This window comes from Taudactylus pleione, unplaced genomic scaffold (assembly GCF_031769625.1).
Source record: "Taudactylus pleione unplaced genomic scaffold, aTauple2 ptg000201l, whole genome shotgun sequence".
Taxonomy (NCBI): domain Eukaryota; kingdom Metazoa; phylum Chordata; class Amphibia; order Anura; family Myobatrachidae; genus Taudactylus; species Taudactylus pleione.
In genome coordinates, this window is record NW_028284603.1 from 27,311,695 (window position 1) to 27,335,421 (window position 23,727).

Sequence of the window (23,727 nt, forward strand, 5' to 3'; positions counted from 1 at the left end):
TTTATGTCGGAAACTGCCAGCGAAGTGTGCTCCCGCTGGTCGTTTCCGACATCAATCATCGCACGAACATGCTGTACAACCTGACAATAACGTCAGGTTCAGCATGGTAGTGGATGATTGATGTGCCTTCACTGAATGACTGAACGTTCAGTGTAGGCACGACACAGACTGACAAACGACTGCACGATTACAATGTCGTAATCGTGCAGTCGTTTTATTGTCTGCAAGTGGACGTGTGCCATTACACCCACCTCTTGTGTCAGTTGCCAAAACCCTCGGTCGCTGGGCGAATTATCTGGAGGAAGGTCTCCGCTTTGGAGCTCCTCTATCGGATCTCCTCTCCTTAGTGGCTAATTCAGGGAGGCTGCGTCTTATTTGGGTGAGGCCGCGATCGATTCAGGAATCCTATCCTTAAAGGTGTCTGCTTCCTACCTGGCAACTAGATATACACTGTGGCTTCGTTTCTTAAGGTTATTCTTTGATCTTTCCGGAATGCCCTCCAGTTCAGTTCTTTTCTGCCAGGTTACCAGTTGACATCGTTCGGACTTCCATCAGGACTCTCTTGACCTCCGATGTGATATTCCAGTTCCTCTTCACCAGATGAGGACCGGTTTCTATTTCTGTTCCTTGTTCCGAAACCAGAGGCTCCTTCAGGCCAATCCTCACCCTGGTTTCCGGACTATAGATAGACAGTAAAAAGGTCGACAATGTCTAGATAGACACCAGATGTTAGACAGTCAAAAGGTCGACACATTTTTTTTTTTTTTTAGGGTTAAGCACCAGGAGGGAGAGTTAGGCTTAGGCACTTACCGGAGAATTAGGGTTAGGCACTAGAAGGGACGGTTAGGGTCAGGCACCTTCTCTGATGGTTACGTTTAGGCACCAATGGGAGGGTTAGGGTGATGATTAGGGCTAAAAAAAACAAAAACAATTATATGACTATCAGTTTTTGTGTCGACCATTTTAATGCAGACTATTTTTACCTGTCGACCTTTAGCGTGTCAACCTTTTGTCCCAGTCGACCTATTGACTTTCTAACATCTGGTGTCTATCTAGACACTGTCGACAGTTTTTAATGTCTATCTGTTAATCCACACTCCCTCAACCTGAAGACACTCAACCGGGCAATTACATGGATGGCCACCTTGGACATTTAGGACACATACTTGCATGTACCCATCCGGGAGGATCATCAGAGCTTTCTCCAGTTCGCGGCTCTGAGTGACCATTTCCAACTTCGGGCTTTGGCCTCGAGTGTTCACGAAGGTCATGGCTGTGATGGCGGACGCCCTTTGTACCTGAAAAATCTGAATCCTGCCATACCTAGATGACCTCCTGTTAGCCTGGTCTTCGGCTCTTCTTCAGGAGAACCTGAGGTCACCCTAGACTAATTATAGTCACACGACTGGCTGATCAATTGGCGGAAGTCCAGTCTGACTTAGTCTCAGGTTGGTCCATCTGGGCACTCTCCTGGACTCCAGAGTTCAGAGCGTTTTCCAGCCCATGGACAACCTGACATTCCTTCAGTCTCTAATCAGGCTATTTCTTACAGCGTAGATTCTCAGACCATTTTTGCTCTCCTTGGGGGCGATTAAAGTCTCTTGCTGGCGGCTATTTTATTTTATTTTTTTAAGACTCCTGACGGAGCAATTAAACTGTTGCTCCGTCAGGGTGCGTTAGCTGGCGGCGCCTGCATTTCTGCTCGCACCCTCAGGAAGGTGCGAGCAGAAATGTGTGAGCACCCCCCTGGTTAGCGCACCCTAACCAAAACTTTTAGACGGGTTTAGCCATTTTACATGGCTAAACCCGGGGCGAAGAGGCCGATAATTAATGAGCGCCCAGAACAATTGAATTGCAACACTGGGCGCTGATTAATTATCACGGCTTAAAAAACAATTGATTTGCCCCCCCCCAACTCTTAACTGAATATGTGCTAAATATTACTAACATGCTGGATACTGTAACTGTTTTTGGATAAGTTAATTAAGCCAATTAACAACATCTTTTGTTTGCTAAAAGCTTTCAGATACCTGTTTTGTTTGCTCACAATGAGATCTGTGAGCTGTTTAACTGATCTGCAAGAGAAATTGAATGGGATAGCAATACTAATGCTTTAATCAAGGTAGCTAACAAATTTCTGTTCCTATTTTCATGGACACTTTGTGAACAGGTAGTAGATACAACGTATCACACTGATTATGCCAGTAAACAGGTGCTCATGTTTGTGTGTAAACCATGCTGGCTAGTCTTTATTATATATTTATATATCATCTGTTTTATTTGTAATTGTGTGTGTCTTTATTTTTGTAAATTGTATTATTGTTTTTATCTATATATATTTTTTTATACATTTTTAGTGCTGACAGTTTCTATTATATTGTTTCAGCGTTCAGAGAATGGTTTCTTGGGGCTTATTGTTGGCTCCTGGGCTCTGTGGCTATGCTTCCTTTGTACCATTCCTAAGTCCCTATGATGTTTTGTTGGAGAGGTTGTTGCTTAACTTGGTGGGCCATTACAGCAATTTTAGCTTATATCGTTCAGAGTTGGAATCTCAGTTACACTTCTCTTGTCTCTCCTTTCTTTTTGTGGGTCGGGTTGACTCTGGTTCTCCGGCTTGATTTTTTGCAAGGTTAAGTTTCTCCCTTGTTGGTCCTGTTTTAGGAGCGTCTGACCGTGATTTCGGACATTCAGGCGTTTATGGAGTGGCTGCTACATGGTTAGCCTCTTTCTGTACCGCCGATCCCACCTTGGGACCTATGTTTGTTCTTAGTGGCGCTACTGCTGTCTCTTTTGAGCCTGTGGAGTCAGTGGCTACTTGGCAGGTGGCTTGTATATTGGTCATTGCTTCCGCTAGGAGGGTGTAGGATCCGCCAGCTTCTTCTGCTAGTTCTCACTTAATTTTTCACCCTGATCCAGTGCTGCTACGTACTATGTCATCTTTCTAGGCCAAAATGGTTTCCCTGTTTCACCTGACCCAGGAGATCGTGTTAGTTTTTGTCCTTAAGACCCTTAGCGCTTTCTATAGCGGGGCGGGCCTACCTCCAAGTAGTCTATGGTTTGCTGGTGCATGACAACCCCCTACCCCCTCTTGAGTCTTGCTCTGGGAATTCCCATCTTCTGCAGTGTCCCCAGAGGGGATGAAAGAGGAAAGAAGTTCTTTTCGTACTTACCGTAAAATCAATTCCTCTTGAGTCCATCTGGGAGACACCATTTCCCCTCTTACTTTGTTGTGTTGTTGCATGATAAGTTCACCTTTCGGCTTTGTTAAATAACTGAGTTGCTAGAGAGTTGCATGAGGAGATGGAAGAACTGTACAGGGGAGGATTTTAGCTCCAATAGATTAACTATTTAGTACTTACTCCTCAGCCTCCTCTCAAAAACCCAGTCTGCAGTGTCCCCCAGATGGACTCAGAGTAATTGATTTTATGGTGGGTACGAAAAATCTCTTTTCCTGTGGATTCCAAGAAAAAGATTTATCCTTTTTCGGTAGGCACCTCCCTATGGAGGCGGAAACCCTACTCGTACAAAGACTCCTATTGAACAGAAGGCTAGACCATGGATGCACCATTTTCTGTGGCCATTGTCTGTCATTTGTTTGCCATGAGATATTAGTGTGTACAGTGATGCTGTTCTCTCAAACGAACAGTGATCCCTTTAAATCTCTACTTTAAGTCATCTTTCAAGTTGATTTGTGCTACGTTCACCTCTATCAATGCAGTATATGTTATAACACCTTAGACCAGGAGTTGTCAACCTCAAGTATGGGTCATACTTTGAGGATTTCTGTCTGTGGAAGCTGGTGAGATAATTACTTACCCAGCAAAATATACTTCCAGTGATTATTGCATTTGTCTCATCATTCATATTCATTCAATATGTCTAATTCATCAAGTAATACCTCTTTCATATCTGTATGGGATTTTGTTCACGCGACCAGTCAGAAACTCCTTTCAGATTGTTGACCTGACACTAATGTCGGGTCGATGGCCTCCAAGCGCTGGCACTTCCTATGCAGTAAATGGGGCCCTTCTTTTGACCAATGTTAAAATGCTGGATCTCTGGACCCAGCTCATTTCAACCTGTCCCTTTCACACTGCCCAGTAACCCGGGTTGCTGTGCATTCACGTGCAATAACCTGGGTTATAGGAGCTAGCGTGAAGGGGGTATAAGTTATATGCTGCCAAATGTTTGCTTATTTTACCTGAATGATTCTAACAATATTGTATCAACACATAAAAATACTTGGTCTTTGTGGTTTACAGGAACATGTTCTGGTTGAAGCATACAAGAAGTGCCTTGCGGTGTTAACACATTGTCACAGTGGTTTCACGGATGGAGAGCAACCCATTACGCTCAGCATAGCAGGCCATTCCGTGGAGACAATACGATACTGTGTGTCACAGGAAAAAGTTAGCATTCACCTACCAGTGTCTCGCCTTCTTGCCGGTAAGAACTTCTTTATTTGGCGACAATACAGTTTAATTCCTCTGTGGGAGTGGTCATGTTTGTTCCTTGCTGTGAAAACAGCTGCATTATAGGTGGCCTGAAACAACTGGTTGGTCAGGATTATATGAATATTCAGTGCCCACTCAGCTGCTAGGTGTGCAGACTGTTGGCTGTCCCAGAGAATAGCCGGGAGGTCTAAAACTAGCATTTTTAGGATTGTTATGTAAGTGATTGGTGACTGGTCCGAATTACAATGATTTTAGCCTGATGACATTTTAAAGTTTACAATTTTAAGTTTTACAGTTCAGTTAAAAGCAATGCTTTCAATTCTAAGAAAGGCATAAAACAGTGTCTTAGCAGTTTTTAATAAAATACTGCATATTAGATTATAGTTGTATGTCCACTGTACTGGTAAAGAGCCTGTTTTGCATTCCATTGTTTTTCGGATGATGTGCTATTGGACATATTAGTTGTCACACGCAAAATGCACAAACACTATATCACTATATAATATATAGCTTTAAAAAAATATATATACATAAATATAGTAATATTGCATCCGGAAAGTATTCACAGCGCTTCACTTTTTCCACATTTTGTTATGTTACAGCCTTATTCCAAAATGGTATAAATTAAATTTTGTCCTCAAAATTATACAAACAATACCCCATAATGACAACGCTTAAAAAGTTTTTTTTTGTTTTTTTTTTTTTTAGATTTTTGCAAATTTTATTAAAAAAAAATAGTAAGAAATCACATGTACATAAGTATTCACAGCCTTTGCTCAATACTTTGTTAATGCACCTTTGGCAGCAATTACAGCCTTTTTTAATATGATGCCACAAGCTTGGCACATCTATCTTTGGGCAGTTTCGCCCATTCCTCTTTGCAGCACCTCTCAAGCTCCATCAGGTTTTTATCCTTTGAAAAGAAGAACTCTTGCCCCAGTCTGAAGTCAAGAGCGCTCTGGAGCAGGTTTTCATCCAGGATGTATCTGTACATTGCTGCATTCATCTATCCCTCTATACTGACTAGTCTCCCAGTTCCTGCTGCTGAAAAACATCCCCACCACTATGCTTCACTGTAGGGATGGTATTGGCTTGGTGATGAGCGGTGCCTGGTTTCCTCCAAACATAATGCCTGGCATTGACGCCAAAGAGTTCAATCTTTTGTTTCTCATGGTATGAGAGTCCTTCAGGTGCATTTTGGCAAACTCCAGGTGGGCTGCCATGTGCTTTTTACTAAGGAGTGGCTTCCGTCTGGCCACCCTACTATCCAGGCCTGATTGGTGGATTGCTGCAGAGATGGTTGTAGAGAAAGGAGACCCTTCCAGAAGGACAGAGGAATGCTGTAGCTTTGACAGAGTGACCATCGGTTTCTTGGTCACCTCCCTGAATAGGGCCCTTCTCCCACGATCGCTCAGTTTAGACGGCCGGCTAACATAATGTGTAAGGGGCATTACTGGGTGGCATAATGTGTAAGGGGCATTACTGGGTGGTATAATGTGTAAGGGGCATTACTGGGTGGCATAATGTGTAAGGGGTATTACTGCGTGGCATAATGTGTATAAGGGGTACTACTGTGTGGCATAACATGAATGGGCTCTGCGTGGGGGTAAATGTATGTGTTTTTTTTTGTTTTTTTTTACATCTGAGGGTGCCCTTTTAAGACCTTGCTATGTGGCCCCCAAAGTTCTAGTTACGCCCTTGCATGACTAATACATATTTTCACTTTAAAAAGAACTAACTTTGGATTTAATATGAACTTGAATGAGTCAGTTTGACAGTAAATGTGCATATCCACTACACGAGAGTGGAACGACTGTACGATTATAACATTGTAATTGTTCATCATTCTGTGCAGTGAATAATGTGCCCACACTGAACGATATGTCGTTCAGTGCAGGCACCCTCCCTCATCCCCGAACATGCACAACCTGGCGTTCTCGTCAGGTTGGCCTGCATGTTCAGGTGATGACAAATGTGACCATGACCAGCGGGAGAGCGCATTGTTGGTCGTTGCCGGCATAATTACTGCACAATTAATGAACAAATGAGCGATAACTATGTCATAATCGCTAATTTTTTTCGAGTAGTAGATACACGCATTTACTCCTTTTATAGCTTTCACTTGAGTTTTTGGGAGACTGTCAATTTCCACTTGAGCCAGCCCCAGAACCTGTGTAATTTAAGAGTGTCCCCATTTTTAGGGATTGTGTGACAGTGCGTGGCTCTGATGAAGTTCAAACCTAGACAAGAACCTAATCCTGGTCAAACTACACCACCATGCCAAAATTAGGGGATCTAGGTCCAAAACTCTGGCCGTGCTTAAAGAACAGACGAAACGGACAGACACGCTTTCTCTCTTATTATATAGACAATTATTTAATTTTTTAGCTGATTGTGTGTTTTCTCCCCCTCTATTCCCCTGCTCACATTGCAACAGTTTTTCACGGTCATCACTGGAGATTTGAATTCCTGGAATGAGGTGGAGTTAGTCACTGCTGCAGATCCTTGCAGCATCACTATACCCTCTTTCCCACTCATCTCAATGTGCAGCATGGCAGAGCTAATTAGAGAGTGTTGTTTTTTTTTTTTCCATTCTTGCATTTAGCTGTTTTAACCTGTTTAATACTGTTGTGTCCGCCACATGTTTGGGAAGTGTTTAAGCTTTCTAGTCTTAACTTCTAGCTGCTCTTGTAGGTGGTAAGTGAAGCACATCCACTTTTAGAGAGCAGCTGTTTCTTTGCTTGGTCTAGGTACCTAATTAATTCAATCATGGGCTTCTCAAGACAGGTATAAGGCCTGCAAGCTCTCTGGTACCCAGATGCCCTATAAATTTGTCTCCTAGTAGTGATCGCGCTGAGCCAAAAAAAATGTGGGTCCCAGGGATCCCTCAGTTTAAAAAATAGGGGTCCTACCTGACCTTTTCTGGGTCTTACTTAATTTAAGGTTATCTGTAAATCTAAATTTAGCAGCTACATCCCATGAAGCATGTAGCAGATGACCTTGGCCCTGGTAGGAAAAATCAAACACATGAAGAAAAACACACACTAGGCCCCTGATGGGATAAAAAAATACAAATTGTGACCCCCACAGGAATAAAATATATAAACACATTGGCCCCAACAAGAAAAAATTATGAAAACATTGTCCCCAACAAGAAAAAATTATAAAAACATTGGCCCCAACAGGAAAAAAAATACAAACACATTAATTCAAATGTTTTGCACCGCAGCCTGCTCTGCTGTGTCACTGTAGCGGGAGGTGGCATACAGCTACGTGACGTCATGTCACCGCATCACCATCTCTGGGTTACGCCAGGATCAGGCTGCGTCTGAGTCTCCTGGAAAAGTCCAGTGCTACCAGGCTACAAAGATGTAGCATGGAGAGTACAGTCAGGATTACATCAGAATATGTGGGGCCCAGTAAAAATTAAACAAGTAGTGCTCCCCAATCAGAGGCACACAGATACGGGAAAGCGGGCAGATGTTCGCCAAAGCTGAGGGGGCAGAGGCACACATGGGGAGGTGGGGCAGAGGCACACAAGAGGGCTTGTAATAATATATTTACATAAAAAAAAAAAAATAAACAGTGTGGGTAGCAGTATATATCACCAGGGCCCGGCAGCAGTGATATCATATTGGCTGCCTGTCATTACACAGTGCGCTGGCTGTGGGGAATTCTCAGTCACTTAGTACATTGGTGTGGTGAGCAATCTCAGGACTTCCCTGCTCACCACATTGAGCTCTGCAGGACTCACCACACTGAGCTCCGCAGGACCGCCAATCTGCTAGGCTGTCTGTCACAAATATCACTCCATGTTGCCAGACCAGCGAGTATGGACAGCCGCCCGGCAACTTCTATCACATGGTGCACACAGAAGCGGGCCCCACAAACACCCCTGGCGGCCCGGTGCGGGTCCCGGCTGCCGCACAGCATGTACTATAAGCACTCTTGCTCTGCCTTGAGCCAGCCCGGAGCACTAGTCATCCGCACACTTATCGGAGGATGTCTTCACTCCGGGTGCAGGGGCCATCATCGTCACGTCAGTTCCTGTAATGCCGCAGGCGCCAAAGATGTCTGTCTGCTTATTTTTGTCTGCAGCCAATCACTCATTTAAAGGGCAGCCAGGGATTGGCCGCAGCGGACCCACCCATTCCGAAAAGTGAGTCCCCCAGTCTTCGATACCGGGTAAAATACGCAATATAACATGTATTTGCGATCACTGTCCTAGTGAATCTTCTGTTAAAGTCGCAGGTAGACACTTTCTCAAATTGAGGTGAGACTAGAGAGGTTCATGAGAATGGTGCCAAAGACAATTTGGCAATCATTCTGGAATATGATGCATGTTTTCCTTGCAATTGATTCTACTGACTGTCTGATCGCAGCGGTATTTTCAGATTACAATGCCAATGCCTTCCCCCACCCTCCCTTTTTAGAAAGTGACCACTTAACCCATTGTCTTTGGTTGAATAAGCAAATCAAGACAGATGCTTTTGTGCAGTACAGTATTTTTTAGCCATTTAACAGTAGTTCTACCGCTGTGGATTGTTTGCTTTCATTGCTATCTAGGAGGGCTTTTATTTTTATTCCAGATGCATCATCCTGCAATATCGACCATGGAAGCAGTGCCATATGCACACTTCAACATGTTCTCTATTCTAAATGCGTTTCTACGTATGTGGAACAAATATCTCAAGCTTAATGAGAACCCCATTTGGCTATCTCCTATGGTGGTGGATGATGAATCTATCCCATCTGAAGGTAGGAAGTCCAGTCTCGTGTACCAGGTTTTAACTTCGGTGACCTGTCTCTCAGGATGATGGCTTTCCTACATCACCATACCAGAGCCACATTTTTTTACTCTGAATCGTTACCTTTTTAATTGTACCATCTGTCTGGCTGTGAGCACCTGGTTTTCACTCCTCAATCCCCGGCTATGTCCGATAGACATTGCGATGGCTTCTTAAACCTGTCGATGATCACTCGCTGTCCCCTTTCACAAGGGACAGAGCATTTTGTTTTTGATGATCTTGACGTCATTCATTCCTGTTGTGGGTAAACGGCTTGTGGTTTTCTTGACCTTATGCAGATATTGGGGTTCTAGGAAATTATCTCGGCATCTGCTACTTTGGCCAAACTTTCTGTCTCAAACCTCTCTGACTTGGCATCATGATTCTTAAGTAAAACTGGCTCTCCTGATCCAATTATTCAGGTCATGCTATAGGCATGGAAGCTTTCTTCCTCCTGTTTGTATCACAGAATTTGTAAATCCTGGCCTTATGCAAGGAGTATTATGCAACTCTCCATATACCTTTCTGTCTGTGGGTCCTTAACCTAGTTATGAAGTTCCTTTTAGGGTGCTGTTCTGTTTACTTGAACCATGTGTCCTTGGAGTTGGCCTTGATTCCCCGCCCTTATGCAAGGAAACTGTTCTTCATTTGTTTAATGTGATGTGTTGTCTGCATATCTATCTGTCCAGGACATAGAGTTGTTTCTTTTTATTATCCTATTTAACCTTTATGAAGACCGTAGAAAAGGAAAACCTCTTCCCAGTCAATTTCCTGTTGGATCAGAATCTGGCGAGTCTATCTATGATGGGGATGTTGCTATTAAGAGGAGATGCAGTTAAGAAGTCTACAGTCTCCTTGTCGAATGTAAGCAGGAGAAAGCTGGCACCTGAATCCTGACACTGTTAAAATGCTACTTAAAAAAAAGCATTTTAACCCTGCAGATATTATAACTTTAAACATGCTTCTAAAGCAGTATGTTTAAAGTTATAATTCCCGAACGTATAAAATGCTTTAAGTAGCAATTTAACTGTGTCCGGGATCCCTGTGCCAGCTTTCTCCATTTTACATCACTGTCAAAATACAGTAGTGCTGCCCATATAAAAAAATGCACCCTGGGATTTTCTTCTGCAGCGTCTGTGTAGTGCTTTCATGTGAGATGTTGCTAGTGGTTACCATTATCTAATCATAAACTTAATAATACTTCCACAATTCTTGGGGTGATGAGGCCATGATAATACGTAAAGAATGACTTTTGGGGTTCCCATGGCATTTTGGTTTGCAATGCATAGTATTTTATGGTTTAATGTTTCTGTTTCTCACTTGGAATAAAGCACTGTTGCACTGTTTTGTTTCTTACACCTGGTTTTCTCCTTTGCTCCTTAGGATTACACGCTCTTCTCAGTAAAAGTGAGGTGGCATACAAGTGTCCCGAGCTGCTGCCTTTTGTGAGTGTAAAAGTTTGCGTTTCCCTTATTCTCATGATTTACAGGTTGTCGCCAAACAAAATATTATAATCCCACTAAAATGAACAAAATAGTGTCTGGTATATTTGGTTAATAGTAGTACTATGGGATTGTATTAATGGATAACTCAACCTTTCTATTGGAAATGTCGTTATGGGTGGTAATGGCAGGGACCATACAGTACTTTTATTGGGGCCATCTCTAAAGAAAGCTCACCAAAACAAAGGAGAGGCAGTATAAGCAACCCCTCGTAATTCAGGCGAGGGGAAATGGGGGACCTTTTTTAGTAGGTGGATTTGACCTTTAAGCTACTAGATTTCTATCTTTAATGGCGGAGTCTATCTGTTAACCAAAGATAACTGTAGTGGGGAAAATGACCTAATATGTATATATTTCCAGTCACAAGTTATTTAATAAATGCAATCCATTATAAAATAACATACTGTATGGGTACACAAACATAGTATAATCTGTAACGGTAGAAACAAGGTAAAACGCCAGGCAGTACTTTCATATACAAGCAAACCTCCCGAATGGTGGTGGATTTTGCTTACAGTAGAATATGGACATATGTGGAAATAAGACTTGTCATACTGACCATTTTCTCTCTGCACTTACAAATGAGAGACATGTTCTCACTGCTTAGAAATCTCAGCTTGGAAGACGCTAATACACTTAGTGACTCGAGGGCTGTTACTCTGTACTTTACATTAGTTTACATTTTCTCCTTCATCCACTAGGGGACACTGGAGCTTCATGACAGTGGGGTATAGACGGTGGGTTGAGTTGAGCCTGGCACTTTAAAAATCTACAAGTGTGACTGGCTCCTCCCCCTCTATGCCCCATCAACCCCAGTTTTTAGAATGTGCCCGAGTAGAGCCGGTGCACAGGGGCTGTCTCCAGCCCTTATATTAATTTTATATAGAAAAGAGAATCAAAGTCACAAGAGGACAGGCAGACTGTTAGCTGTGACAGTCTGCCTGCATCGTGGGAGCCGCCAGAGAGGGGACCACACGGCTACTGCAGCCTGTGTCCGGTCACCCTATGGAGGGGAGGCTGCTTTAGGCAGTTAGGAGTCATCAGACTCAGCGGGGCCCGCCACAGCTACCACTGGCTTGTGTCCGGGTCCCCGCTCTCCCCTCACTGCCCAGCGCTCTGGCCGCAGCAGCCCGGTGAGTAGCACACCTCTCCTGACTAGCAGGAGAGGTGAAAATAACTGCTGGGTCTGAAAACAGCGCGCGGCTGTCAGCCCCCGCTGTCAGTTGCCACGCTGGTGTTGTGATAGAACACCGGCGCTGGCTGTTAGGTAGGCGCGCTCACAGCGGTCCTGCCTCTGCGTTCCGGTGCTTGTGTAAAAGGCACCGGCACGGTTATCACTGGCGGCGGTCGTGCCGCTGGCCCCCGCTGTCAGTGCGGGGTCAGAGAGTGAGAACGTCCCACTGTATAAGTGTATGCCGCGCGCATACAAAGCGGCGGCCATTAGGAGGAGGAGCTTATGGGTCCCTCCTCCTCTTCCTCCTTCACTGCCTGGGCTAGTTTGGCGCGCTCTGAACGGGAGTGGCGCCTCAGACTGCAGGCACTGAGCGGAGGGGAGAGGAGCAGATCAAAGACTGAGAGCATCTACAGGGGGTCTGTAAATACAGAGGGTGGTTTTAACTACTTTCTGGTCCTATTGATTGCTCCTCCCTTATATGCCTGTCTGCCCCTGTTACTGAGTTGCATTATTCTTGAAATTCTGCTCCTCCTATACTGCTCTGCATGCAATTTGAGTAGCATTATTATTGAAATTCTGCTCCTCCCTTATTGCTCTGTCTGCTCCCATACTTGAGTAGCATTATTATTGTAATTCTGCTTCTCCCTATACTTCTTCTGCATTCCTGAATTGTATGTGGTGCTTGTCTGTGAGTACATGATGACATCCAGGACAGAAAAAACTGCATCACAAAAGCTGTTTGCCTGCACTAAGTGCAGGAAGAAGTTTACCCATGCTCGCTCCGAAGGGTCTTCCCTGTGCGAGACATGTGAAGCAGACAGTGCTAACACGCAGTCTGTCACTCCCTCCTTCATAAATAGTTTGGCCGGGGTCATGGCGGACCTTTCTTCTGAATTAGCCGCTTCCCGTAGGGAACGGGAGTCTGCCAGAGATCTACCTGGCACATCTCACCCTTCTTTTCTAGCAGAACCAGCGTGGGCTCAGAATTTAGTCCGCTCGGTGAATAGCCTTGCTCAAGCGATGGGTTCTGCGTCTAAAGCTCCTGAAGCTACGGTAAGTCGCTCATCTAAAAAGAGGGCTCTTCCGGCGGTTCTCCAGTCGGATGAGGATTCGGCAGCGGATCACTCGTCTCAGGAGGAAGGGGAGATGCTGGACGAATCAGACGTAGAGACTTACTCACAAGAACCTGAGGCATTGCAAGGTATTGACGCACTCATTCTAGCGGTAAGGGAAGTTCTTAAGATTTCTGGCCAGGAAGCTCCAGAATCGTTAGAAGACTCCTTATTTGCCAGGTCACAGAAGATGGCCGTCACATTCCCTGTTTCTCTCCAGTTGGATGAACAGATGACGGCAGCCTGGCAGAATCCGGACCGTAAATTCCAGATTCCTAAGCGTTTCTTCTCTCTTTACCCATTTCCTGCGGAAAATAGGAAGAGGTGGGAGACCCCGCCACCTGTGGATTCTTCGGTTTCTCGGTTGTCAAAGAAGACCACGTTACCTGTTCCAGGAGCTACTACATTGAAGGAAACCTCAGAGCGGAGATTAGAAACCACTTTGAAATCCATTTATACGGCCGCAGGTGCACTTCTCCGGCCGGCCTTGGTAGGATCTTGGGTCAACAAGGCTGTGGAAAAGTGGGCGGAACAATTGACTGAGGGTCTTAGATCCAGCACTCCGCGGGCAGATCTGATTACCTTGGCAGAACATATTCAGGAGTCTGCTGTATACTTAGGAGACGCCTCCAGAGATATCGGCCAGGTAGGCGCTAGGATTTCTGCTTCGGCGGTCTCTGCTCGCCGGGCACTTTGGCTTCGTGCCTGGCAAGCAGATGCGGAGTCAAAAAGAGCAGTGGAAGCTCTTCCTTTCACAGGCGATATTTTATTTGGTCCAGAGCTGGACAAATGGATTTCGCTGGCCACTGGAGGTAAGAGTACTTTTCTACCTTCATCAGCACCTCCTCCGCGTCGCTCGTTTAGGGGACCTTCCTTTCGTTCCTTTCGAGCATCGGCAAGATTTCAGGGACGATCGCGAGGTTCGTCTTCAGCGGGGCGAGGAGGCCGTACTAGAGGACGTCAAGCAAATATTGGCCGCCGTCCAGATCCCAAGCCAGCAGACAAGCCTGTGGCATGACGGGCTCCCATCCCATCTCGGAAATCCGAAGGTGGGGGCACGCCTCCAGCGTTTCTCGGAGGTTTGGAGACGGACTTCTCCAGACACTTGGGTTCGAAATCTGGTATCTCAGGGGTACAAGATCGAGTTCGCTTTCACTCCTCCTCGGCGTTATTTTACAACAGGTTTGCCCGTCGATCCCTTGAAGCAACTAATTTTGCGTCAAGCGATCGAGAAACTTTTGCTGGCCGAGGTCCTTGTGGCGGTTCCCACTGCACAAAGGCAACAAGGGTTTTACTCAAACCTTTTTGTGGTTCCGAAACCAGATGGGTCAGTCAGACCCATTCTGAATCTGAAATCATTGAACCAGTATCTTTCATTTCACAGGTTCAAGATGGAATCTCTCCATTCTGTCATTGCGGGACTAGAGGCAGAAGAGTTTCTGGTGTCGATAGATATCAAGGACGCCTATCTGCATGTCCCAATTTGGGTTCCTCACCAGGCTTTCCTCAGATTTGCCATCAGGGAAGCTCATTTCCAGTTTCAGGCCCTGCCATTCGGTCTCTCGTCAGCTCCCAGGGTATTCACCAAAGTGATGGCCGTCATGGTGTCTCACTTGCGCTCTCGGGGGGTGACGATAGTTCCGTACCTAGACGATTTACTCATCAAGGCTCCGACGGCAGAAGTCCTTTTACACCAAGTGTCCCTTACACATCAGATTCTCATTCAACATGGATGGATTGTGAACTTCCAGAAGTCTCAGTTGATGCCGTCCCAGAGACTTCAGTTCCTAGGAATGATTCTAGACACTGTTCTGCTTCGTATATTCTTGCCAAGGGACAAGGCCATAGCCATACAGGAGCTGGTTCGTCTAGTGCTCAGACCCAGGAAAGTATCTGTGCATCTTTGCATCCGTCTCCTGGGGAAAATGGTGGCTTCCTTCGAGGCCATCCAATTCGGCAGATTTCACTCCAGAATATTTCAACTGGATCTTCCGTCTCAGTGGTCCGGGTCCCACCTACAGATGCATCGGCTGGTGCGTCTGTCTCCCCGGACCCGCATATCCTTGCTCTGGTGGCTTCGGACGGAGCATCTGTTAGCGGGTCGCCGCTTCGGAATTTGGAATTGGACCTTGGTCACCACGGACGCCAGCCTCCGCGGATGGGGAGCGGTGGTTCTGGACAATCACTTCCAGGGGCTTTGGTCGCAGCAGGAGTCCCTCTTACCAATCAATGTTCTCGAACTGCGGGCAGTCTACAGAGCTTTGATACAGGCTGCTCCTCTGTTACGAGGACTTCCGGTTCGGATACAATCCGACAACGCCACGGCAGTGGCATACATAAATCGCCAAGGGGGAACCCGCAGTCGGATGGCAATGAGAGAAGCCAGTCGCATCCTTCTGTGGGCAGAAAGACACGTAGAGGTCATTTCCGCAGTGTTTATTCCGGGGGTCGACAACTGGGAAGCGGACTACCTCAGTCGTCAGGATCTTCATCCCGGGGAGTGGTCCCTTCATCCCGAGGTCTTTCATCAACTGGTTTGCAGATGGGGGAAGCCACAGATAGACCTGATGGCATCTCGGATAAATCATCAACTACCCCTTTACTGCTCCAGGACCATGGATCCGGCAGCGGTGGGAGCGGATGCTTTACTGATCCCTTGGCCGTACAGCCTTGTGTACCTGTTCCCACCGTTTCCGCTCCTCCCTCGGATTCTCAAGCGGATCAAACGAGAGTCGTCCACCGTCATCCTAGTGGCTCCGGATTGGCCTCGTCGGGTTTGGTACTCCGATCTTTTATTCCTTCTGGCAGACGAACCTTGGCCTCTTCCGCTACGATCGGACCTTCTACAACAGGGTCCATGTGTGTACCCGGATTTACGGCGGCTTCGTTTAACGGCGTGGCTATTGAGACCGCCATCCTAAGAAGCCATGGAGTTCCTAGGTCGGTCATTCCTACCATGCTTAGGGCTAGAAAACCGGTAACATCAGCGCATTATCATCGCATTTGGAGGGCTTATATCTCCTGGTGTGAAGGTCGTGGATCCTCCACTTCCTCTTTTCATTTACCACGTCTTCTTCTTTTTCTTCAAAAAGGCCTCGATGCGGGGTTACGCTTGGGATCGCTTAAAGTGCAGATTTCTGCTCTTTCTATTTTTTTCCAGCGTCGCCTAGCTCTGATTCCGGAGGTTCAGACCTTTTTTCAAGGGGTTCTTAGAATTCAGCCCCCCTTTGTGCCACCCACGGCTCCTTGGGACCTGAATCTTGTTTTATCTTTTCTTCAGTCATCCACCTTTGAGCCTTTGCAGGAGGTGGAATTGAAGTATTTGACTTGGAAGATGATCCTTTTATTGGCCCTGGCTTCGGCCAGACGTGTGTCTGAACTTGGAGCCTTGTCCTGCCGTTCCCCTTACTTGATTTTTCACGAAGATCGGGCGGAACTTCGTACCCGGCCTTCCTTTTTGCCCAAGGTGGTCTCGGGTTTTCATCTGAATCAGCCGATTGTAGTGCCAGCGTTGTCGGACTCTTCTGGGGATTCTCACTCCTTGGATGTGGTTCGGGCACTTCGCATTTATGTGTCCCGTACTGAGGGGCTACGTAAATCAGAGGCTCTATTCGTCCTTTATGATGCTAATCGGCGTGGCTGGCCTGCGTCTAAACAAACTTTGGCCAGGTGGATTCGTCTGACTATTCGTCAGGCATATGTTGCTTCTGCTCGACCACCGCCGGTATCCATTTCTGCGCATTCTACGCGCTCTGTGGGTACTTCTTGGGCGGCACGTAGAGGTGTCTCGGCTTCACAGCTTTGTAGGGCAGCGACGTGGTCTTCGGTTCATATTTTTGTACGTTTCTACAGATTTGACACTTTTGCGGCTTCTGCTTCAAATTTTGGTCGTAGTGTCTTGCAGGGCGTTCAGCACTCTCCCCCCCAGGAGGGTAGCTTTGGGACGTCCCCACTGTCATGAAGCTCCAGTGTCCCCTAGTGGATGAAGGAGAAAACAGGATTTTGGTACTTACCGTTAAATCCATTTCTCCGATTCCACAGGGGACACTGGACGCCCACCCAGTGCTTCTTGCCTGTTCTCAGTTGCTTGTTCTGCTTCAGTTCTGTTGCAGTTTTGTCTGTTTTTATTGTGTGACTGTTTATCACTGCAGCCTGCTGTGTTCTTGCAGTGTGTCAGTATGTTGGATGTTTCTTTTCCTGTTCTCCTTCTCTGTTCTTCAGTCTGTTCTCCGTCTCCTCTCGGGCTCAGTTCTTTAAAACTGGGGTTGATGGGGCATAGAGGGGGAGGAGCCAGTCACACTTGTAGATTTTTAAAGTGCCAGGCTCAACTCAACCCACCGTCTATACCCCACTGTCATGAAGCTCCAGTGTCCCCTGTGGAATCGGAGAAATGGATTTAACGGTAAGTACCAAAATCCTGTTTTCTCCCAGTGATTTTCTCACTCTGCCAAAATCTTATTGAACGCTTGCTCCTTGTGGGTAGAGCTACACAGTTGCTAATGTGACAGCCTGATCTATGGAACTATTCATTCAAATGTAACCATATTTCCCTAGAAAACTACTGTTAATGGCTGTGAGAAATAGTTAGTGTCACACAGTCCGAAGGGGGGGTGAAGTTCCGGCAGACAGGGCGACATATTGTCCACATCAGGCAGTGTGTACCTGATATGTCACTGACTATGTGCACTGCCGCGCGTCGTCGGCGACGTTGCCCGTGGGACCTGCATGCAGGTCCAACGATTGATTTTGTCAGCTGGGTCCATTGCCGGCACCTGCCGCGCAACACAACATTAAGTGAATACCCAGCAATAAGGATTTAGTACAGAGCCCTGCACAAATGCAGTACAGTGACAGGCCTGCTGTCCATTTTATCCCAGCGTGGATGAGCTTTGTAAGTGTAATGCTTGTTTCACTGCAACGTACTGTTCTGTTACACAGAGCGAGCTGAGCCCACCAATGCTGATTGAGCACCCGCTGCGCTGTTTGGTCCTGTGTGCTCAGGTGCATGCCGGAATGTGGCGAAGGAATGGATTTTCACTAGTTAATCAGGTATGTTGTGCACTTTCCTGCTGACATTGAGTCCATTAGCTTTGAACGTTTTAACAAGCATGTATTGAACTTTAGTAGCTTATTATAGCTAAACCTGTGTAATAGCTGAAATCTGAAAATGTTCTTTGTAAACTAAGGCCCTGATTCAGAGCCGGACGCTCTGACCAGAGCGCTCGCTCTGAATCTGGGCCCACCTCCATAAATATGGAGCAGCGTCCTGGACGCTCGTATAGCTGTGGGTCACCACCCACAGCATATATGAGCGTGCAGGATGATGGTCGCGATGGTCTTGACCATCGCGACCATCGCCACTGCGAGCCGAAGCCTGCGGTTGAGTTTCTCAGCCGCAAGGCCCGGAGTGATTTTGGCTCACTAGTGATGTCAGTGGGGCCGGCTTCTGACGGTAGGCGTTCCCTTGGGAACGCCCCCGTCTGGGAGGCATGCCCCCGGCACGCCCACCAAAGGGGGCGTGCTGTCAATAAACATCGACAGCACGCCCCCTTTGATCAGACACAACGAGCGAAGGAAAGTCCTTCGCTCGTCGCGTCTCGCGCATGCGCACGACGAAGCTCCCTCCGTCGTGCGCATGCGCAGTGCACACCATCGACCCACTTGCGAGCGGACAGCCGCTCGCGAGTGGGTCTGAATCAGGCCCTAAGTCTTTGTTGACCGTTACCATCTTTACAGAAATGCTTAGCAGTTGAGGGCTTCGCTACATAATATGTGTATGTTAGAGATAATGCGTACTGCTAGTGGGGACCCGGGTTGAAAAACTGTAAATGAAAGGACCTTGGTTTTATTATATAGTTCCTCATTGAGAACTGAGTATTTTGTTAGCATTGTCAGCGATTCTCCTTAGTAAATGGATAATCTTATTTATTTTTTCAGATCTACTACTACCATAATGTAAAATGCAGGAGAGAGATGTTTGACAAAGACATTGTAATGTTACAGGTACATTTTTTGTTTTTCGTAAACATTAACCACTCACATCTGTGCTGTTCATACTCTAATAGTGTTTTCCATACTCATTCCTCAGGGAGCACTAACAGTGCATGTTTTCACAGAATCACGTGAAATAATTAGCTCCACCTGTGGATCTTTTAAAATGTCAGCTAGTAATGACTACACCTGTGCACCAACTAGGAAAAATGGAAACCAGGCACTGTTACTGCTTCCTGAAGAATGAGTTTGGGAAACACTACTCTAATAGAATTCAGAAGCAAGGGACGAGTTTCCAACTTAGAGACCCCTATGGCCATAACACATACAGATGGGTCCTCATACATCTAGCCTCCTTGCACGTTTAAACAGCCCTTCTATTCGCGCCATGCCATGGCATGACTTGGTAGCGTCAAGCGGCTTTTTTGTGACTTTTTACATTCAAATGTGTCTTATTTGCACAGTGATGCGAATAGATAGCACAAGCAGCTTCTGCTGATTAAAATGATATGCAGCATGGCTTTTGTACTGTGAGCGAGTGCGGGTGTATCTGCATGCGAAACGCTACGTTAGTGTCAGCGGCTGTAACACTGTAACGTAGTGTTTAGCATGCAGACACATCTTTTAATCAGCAGAAGCTGCTTGTGCTATCTATTCGCATCGCCGTGCGAATAAGACGCATTTGAAGGTAAAAGGTTGCACGAAAAGACGCTCGGTGCTACCAAGTCACGCGGAGTTTGCAACATTGGAGTCCGTTTTCCTTGATCACACAGCACAATACCAGCCAGGCTGGATATACTGCATGGTTTGGAACATATCGATTGAAGTTTCTCATAATTCAGACACCTGGATCTAGGCTCTTCTTTTTTTATACTTGAAATCCCTAATGTAGGGAAGAGCCAAAGGTAGTGTACAAGATACCAAATTCCATGTACAGCCACTCCGCTGGATGATTTAGTATTGTGGCCATTGATTCTGCTTTACCTGTGAGGGTGCACCCAGTTGGATGCCATCCACACGTCATCAATTGTGACACATTTTATAAACACAGGATGCCAAATGCCGTAATGTTATTTCTACTTCAGGGTCCATAGGGTATCCACAGGATACCTTGGGGTATAGGTGTGACGTCAGTCGCTGGGCACCATAGAGTTAAGCTTTTCAGCCTCCCAGGATGCACTAGGGTCCCCCTCCTATACCCCGCCCCCGAGCCAAGGCACCTCAGTTTAGTTTGGTGCCCGGCCGGCGTCGGGTGCACCTGTCGGAGTGGGGGGCTAGAAGAGCCCCTGAAGCTTTCTTCAGTGCAGCTGTGGCTGCACATCTGGATGTACAGCATGGACAGTCAGTCCTGACGCCCATGCTGTCTTCCCTACACCCCCGCCGGTACCAGAACGCCGGTACCGATCCGGGGATGCTGGTGAGCATCTGGGGTCACAGCTAGCGGTGACCCCAGATGTTCCGGACCATGGCCGGATCCAAGGGGGACAAAGGTAAGCAGCGGGGTCCCGCGGTGGGTCCCCGCTGGTCACATGGTCCTAAGTCCCCAGGCAGGGGGCTCCCTGGGGACTGGCTGCAGCGTGGAGCCAGGCGACCAACCTGCGCTTTCCACTACCCCCTGGGACAGCGGACCGCAGCAGAGCGGTAGCGCTGCGGCGTCCCAGGGGTTAAATGCATGCCAGGGGAGCGCGCCTTCCCTGTCTCACAGCCGGCGCCTCCCCCGCTGCACACAGCCCTCTCTGCATGCTGCCGACTAGTCCTGTGGCAGCGCTCCTCCCCCAGGCCAGCCTCCTCTCTGCTCCTCGGCGGCTATCTTCTCCAGAACGCATGGTGAACGCTGCTGGAAGCGCTGGACGGAAGCATCGTGGTCTGGGTCCCCCCGCATACCTCTCCTCCGCTGTGGCTCAGGTCTGTGTATGCAGTGCTGTGTCCTACCAGGCCCTGTGTCTGTGTAGTTGAGTGATCAGCGCTGTTAGTGCAGGAATTGTTATTTCTCTGCATTGTATGTGACTGTGCTAGCGCTGCCTGTAACTTTTCTTCTCTAAACTGTCAGCTTTATTACTGTCCCTGTTCTTCTGCTAAAGCCCTTGCGGTGCGGTGCTGCAGGGTGGTCTCTCGCCTATTTAATACTTAATTGGTGAGAGAGGTCACATACGTGGTGCCATCATGTCTGAAAGTGATTTTCCCCTCCGGCTACAGTGTACCACGTGCAAAGTACCGTTAGCGGAGGGGGAGGGTAGCGCGGAGGGCCTTTGCCAGCAGTGTTTGTCCATGGCGCGGCCTATTACGGTTACAGCACCGGTACAGGAGCCGCCCTGGGCTTATTTCGCTCAGGCGTTAACAGCTTTAGTGGGCCAGTTAGCTCCGCAGCCCGCGTTTACTCCGATGGGTTTGTCCCAGCAGTCTGTGGTGTCGTCACCCATGCAGGGGTTCCCACGACAATTGGTGGTACCCCACAGTCTCCCTATTTCCCCGCTCCCGGGTTCTCAGGAGCCAGCGTGGGTTAACTCCCTGACGAGTTCTGTACAGCACTTGTCGGATGTGTTGCAAGGGGAGTCTGTGATGCGGCCTCATAAAAGGCCGGTGGCGTCTCTGTCCGCTCCTTATGAGGATGACGAAGGGATGTCTGATGATGGGGAGATTCTGGATCCTTACGATCAGGAACCTCTCCATACTAAGGACGCTGATGCTAAGTCCAAAGTATATATTCCTGGACTTATTCGGGCGGTCCGCACAGCCTTGGTGATTGAGGACGAAGTTCCCCCAGCGGCTAAATCTAAGTATGCCTTTTTCAAAGATGTGAAGGGCGATGCCACAGTCTTTACTCTTTCGGGTCAGTTGGTGGACCATTTAGAGGAGGCGTGGAAACAACCTGGCAAAAGATACCAGCCGCAGAGACGCCTGGCGGTGGCTTATCCGTTCGCGGATAATTATTTTGCTAAGTGGGAATCCCCTCCACAGGTGGATTCTCACGTGACCCGTCTTGTCCGTAGTGCCACATTGCCGATGCCATCCATGTCCTCCCTTAAGGATGCTACGGACCGCAAGGTAGAAATCTGCCTGAAGTCCGCTTATTCCCTTGCAGGGGGGGCAGCACGGCCGGCTATGGCCATTTGCTGGGTTGCCAGAGCGATGGAGCGCTGGGCAGATTCATTAGAGGCTTCTTTTGAATCCGACTGTCCGGCCGAACAGGCGGAGTTGATTGGCAATCTCCGTGATTCGGCCACCTACATCAACGAGGCGGCTCTAGACATTAGTACTCTGGTGTCTAGAATTTCTTCAGCAGCGGTAGCTGCTCGTCGCACCTTGTGGCTGCGATCCTGGAAGGCGGACGCAGATTCCAAGAAAGGTCTGGAAGCGTTGCCGTTTACCGGAGAAGTTCTCTTCGGTCCGGATCTGGATAAGATTGTGGCCACGCTGGCGGCAGCCAAATCTGCTTGTCTCCCGTCGGCCGCTGCTCCTTCTGGTTCGGGACCATCGTCTTTTCGGTCATCTAGGGCCCAGGGCAGGCCCAAACCACAGTCGTTTCCTCGACAGGCTGGCCCTAAGAAATCGGTCAAGCCCCGGAAGCAGGCATGGAGTACCAGACGTCCGGCCCCCAAGCCAGATGACAAGCCTGCGGCCTGACGGTCCGGGCCTCCCTTTGGGGGATCCCAGGGTGGGAGGCCGCCTGCTACAGTTCGCCCAGTGTTGGTCGACCACTACGACAGACACTTGGGTTCTGGAGGTGGTTTCCCACGGATACGCCCTCTCCTTCCGGCACAGACCCCCGGCTCGCTTCTTCACCACGGGTCTCCCATCAGACCGGAACAAGGCTACGGAGCTGCGGAAGGTATTGCACACTATGCTCCAGGCTGGAGTTATAGTGCCTGTTCCATTCTCCCAGAGGGGCCAGGGTTTCTATTCAAATCTATTTTTGGTACAGAAACCCAATGGGTCATATCGTCCGATTCTCAACCTCAAAGCACTCAACAAGTCTTTGCGGGTCCCGAAGTTTCGGATGGAGACCCTACGGTCCATCATTCTGGCGCTGGAACCTGGGGACTACTTGGTGTCATTGGACATACAGGACGCTTACCTGCATGTCCCTAGTCTTTTGCGCCATCAACAGTTCCTCAGGTTTGCAATCCGCAGCGACCACTTCCAGTTTCGGGCGTTACCTTTTGGCCTGGCAACAGCACCACGTGTTTTCACCAAGGTGATGACGGTCATGGCGACTTCTCTGCGGCTGCAGGGAGTCCGCATGTTGCCGTATTTGGACGACCTGTTATTGGTGGCAGGATCTCCAGAGCTCCTGTTACGCCACTTGGACCTGACCATTGCACTGCTGCAACGGCACGGCTGGCTAATCAACTGGCAGAAGTCCACTCTAATCCCGTCTCGGAGGATTCTGCATCTTGGAGCCTTATTGGACTCGGGACAGCAAAGGATCTTCGTGACGGAGGACAAGATCTCTGCTTTACAGTCAAGGGTGCGCAGTTGCCTGCACAGCCGCCGGGTGTCCTTACACTCGGCGATGAGGTTACTGGGCTCCATGGTGTCGGTGTTCGACATGGTGGAATACGCCCAGTTTCACTCCAGACCTCTGCAGCACCTGATCCTGTCCAAGTGGAACGGGCTGCCTCAGTCTCTGAAGTCCCAGACGATTGTGCTCACCCAGGAGGTTCGCCTGTCCCTTGCGTGGTGGTTACAGACGACCCACCTCAACAA

The 23,727-nt window shown here is 47.9% G+C and overlaps 1 protein-coding gene across 5 annotated transcripts in view; it reads left to right on the forward strand.

The window, feature by feature from the left end:
- UBR2 (ubiquitin protein ligase E3 component n-recognin 2) overlaps positions 1-23,727 on the forward strand; it is a 157,385-nt gene that overhangs the window by 49,247 nt on the left and 84,411 nt on the right. For all 5 annotated transcript variants that reach the window (XM_088477299.1, XM_088477297.1, XM_088477298.1 and 2 more), the window contains 4 exons: positions 4,263-4,446; positions 10,625-10,686; positions 17,968-18,078; positions 18,967-19,032. In XM_088477299.1, the coding sequence (XP_088333425.1) occupies positions 4,263-4,446; positions 10,625-10,686; positions 17,968-18,078; positions 18,967-19,032 (423 nt within the window). The remainder of the gene's footprint in view (positions 1-4,262; positions 4,447-10,624; positions 10,687-17,967; positions 18,079-18,966; positions 19,033-23,727) is intronic.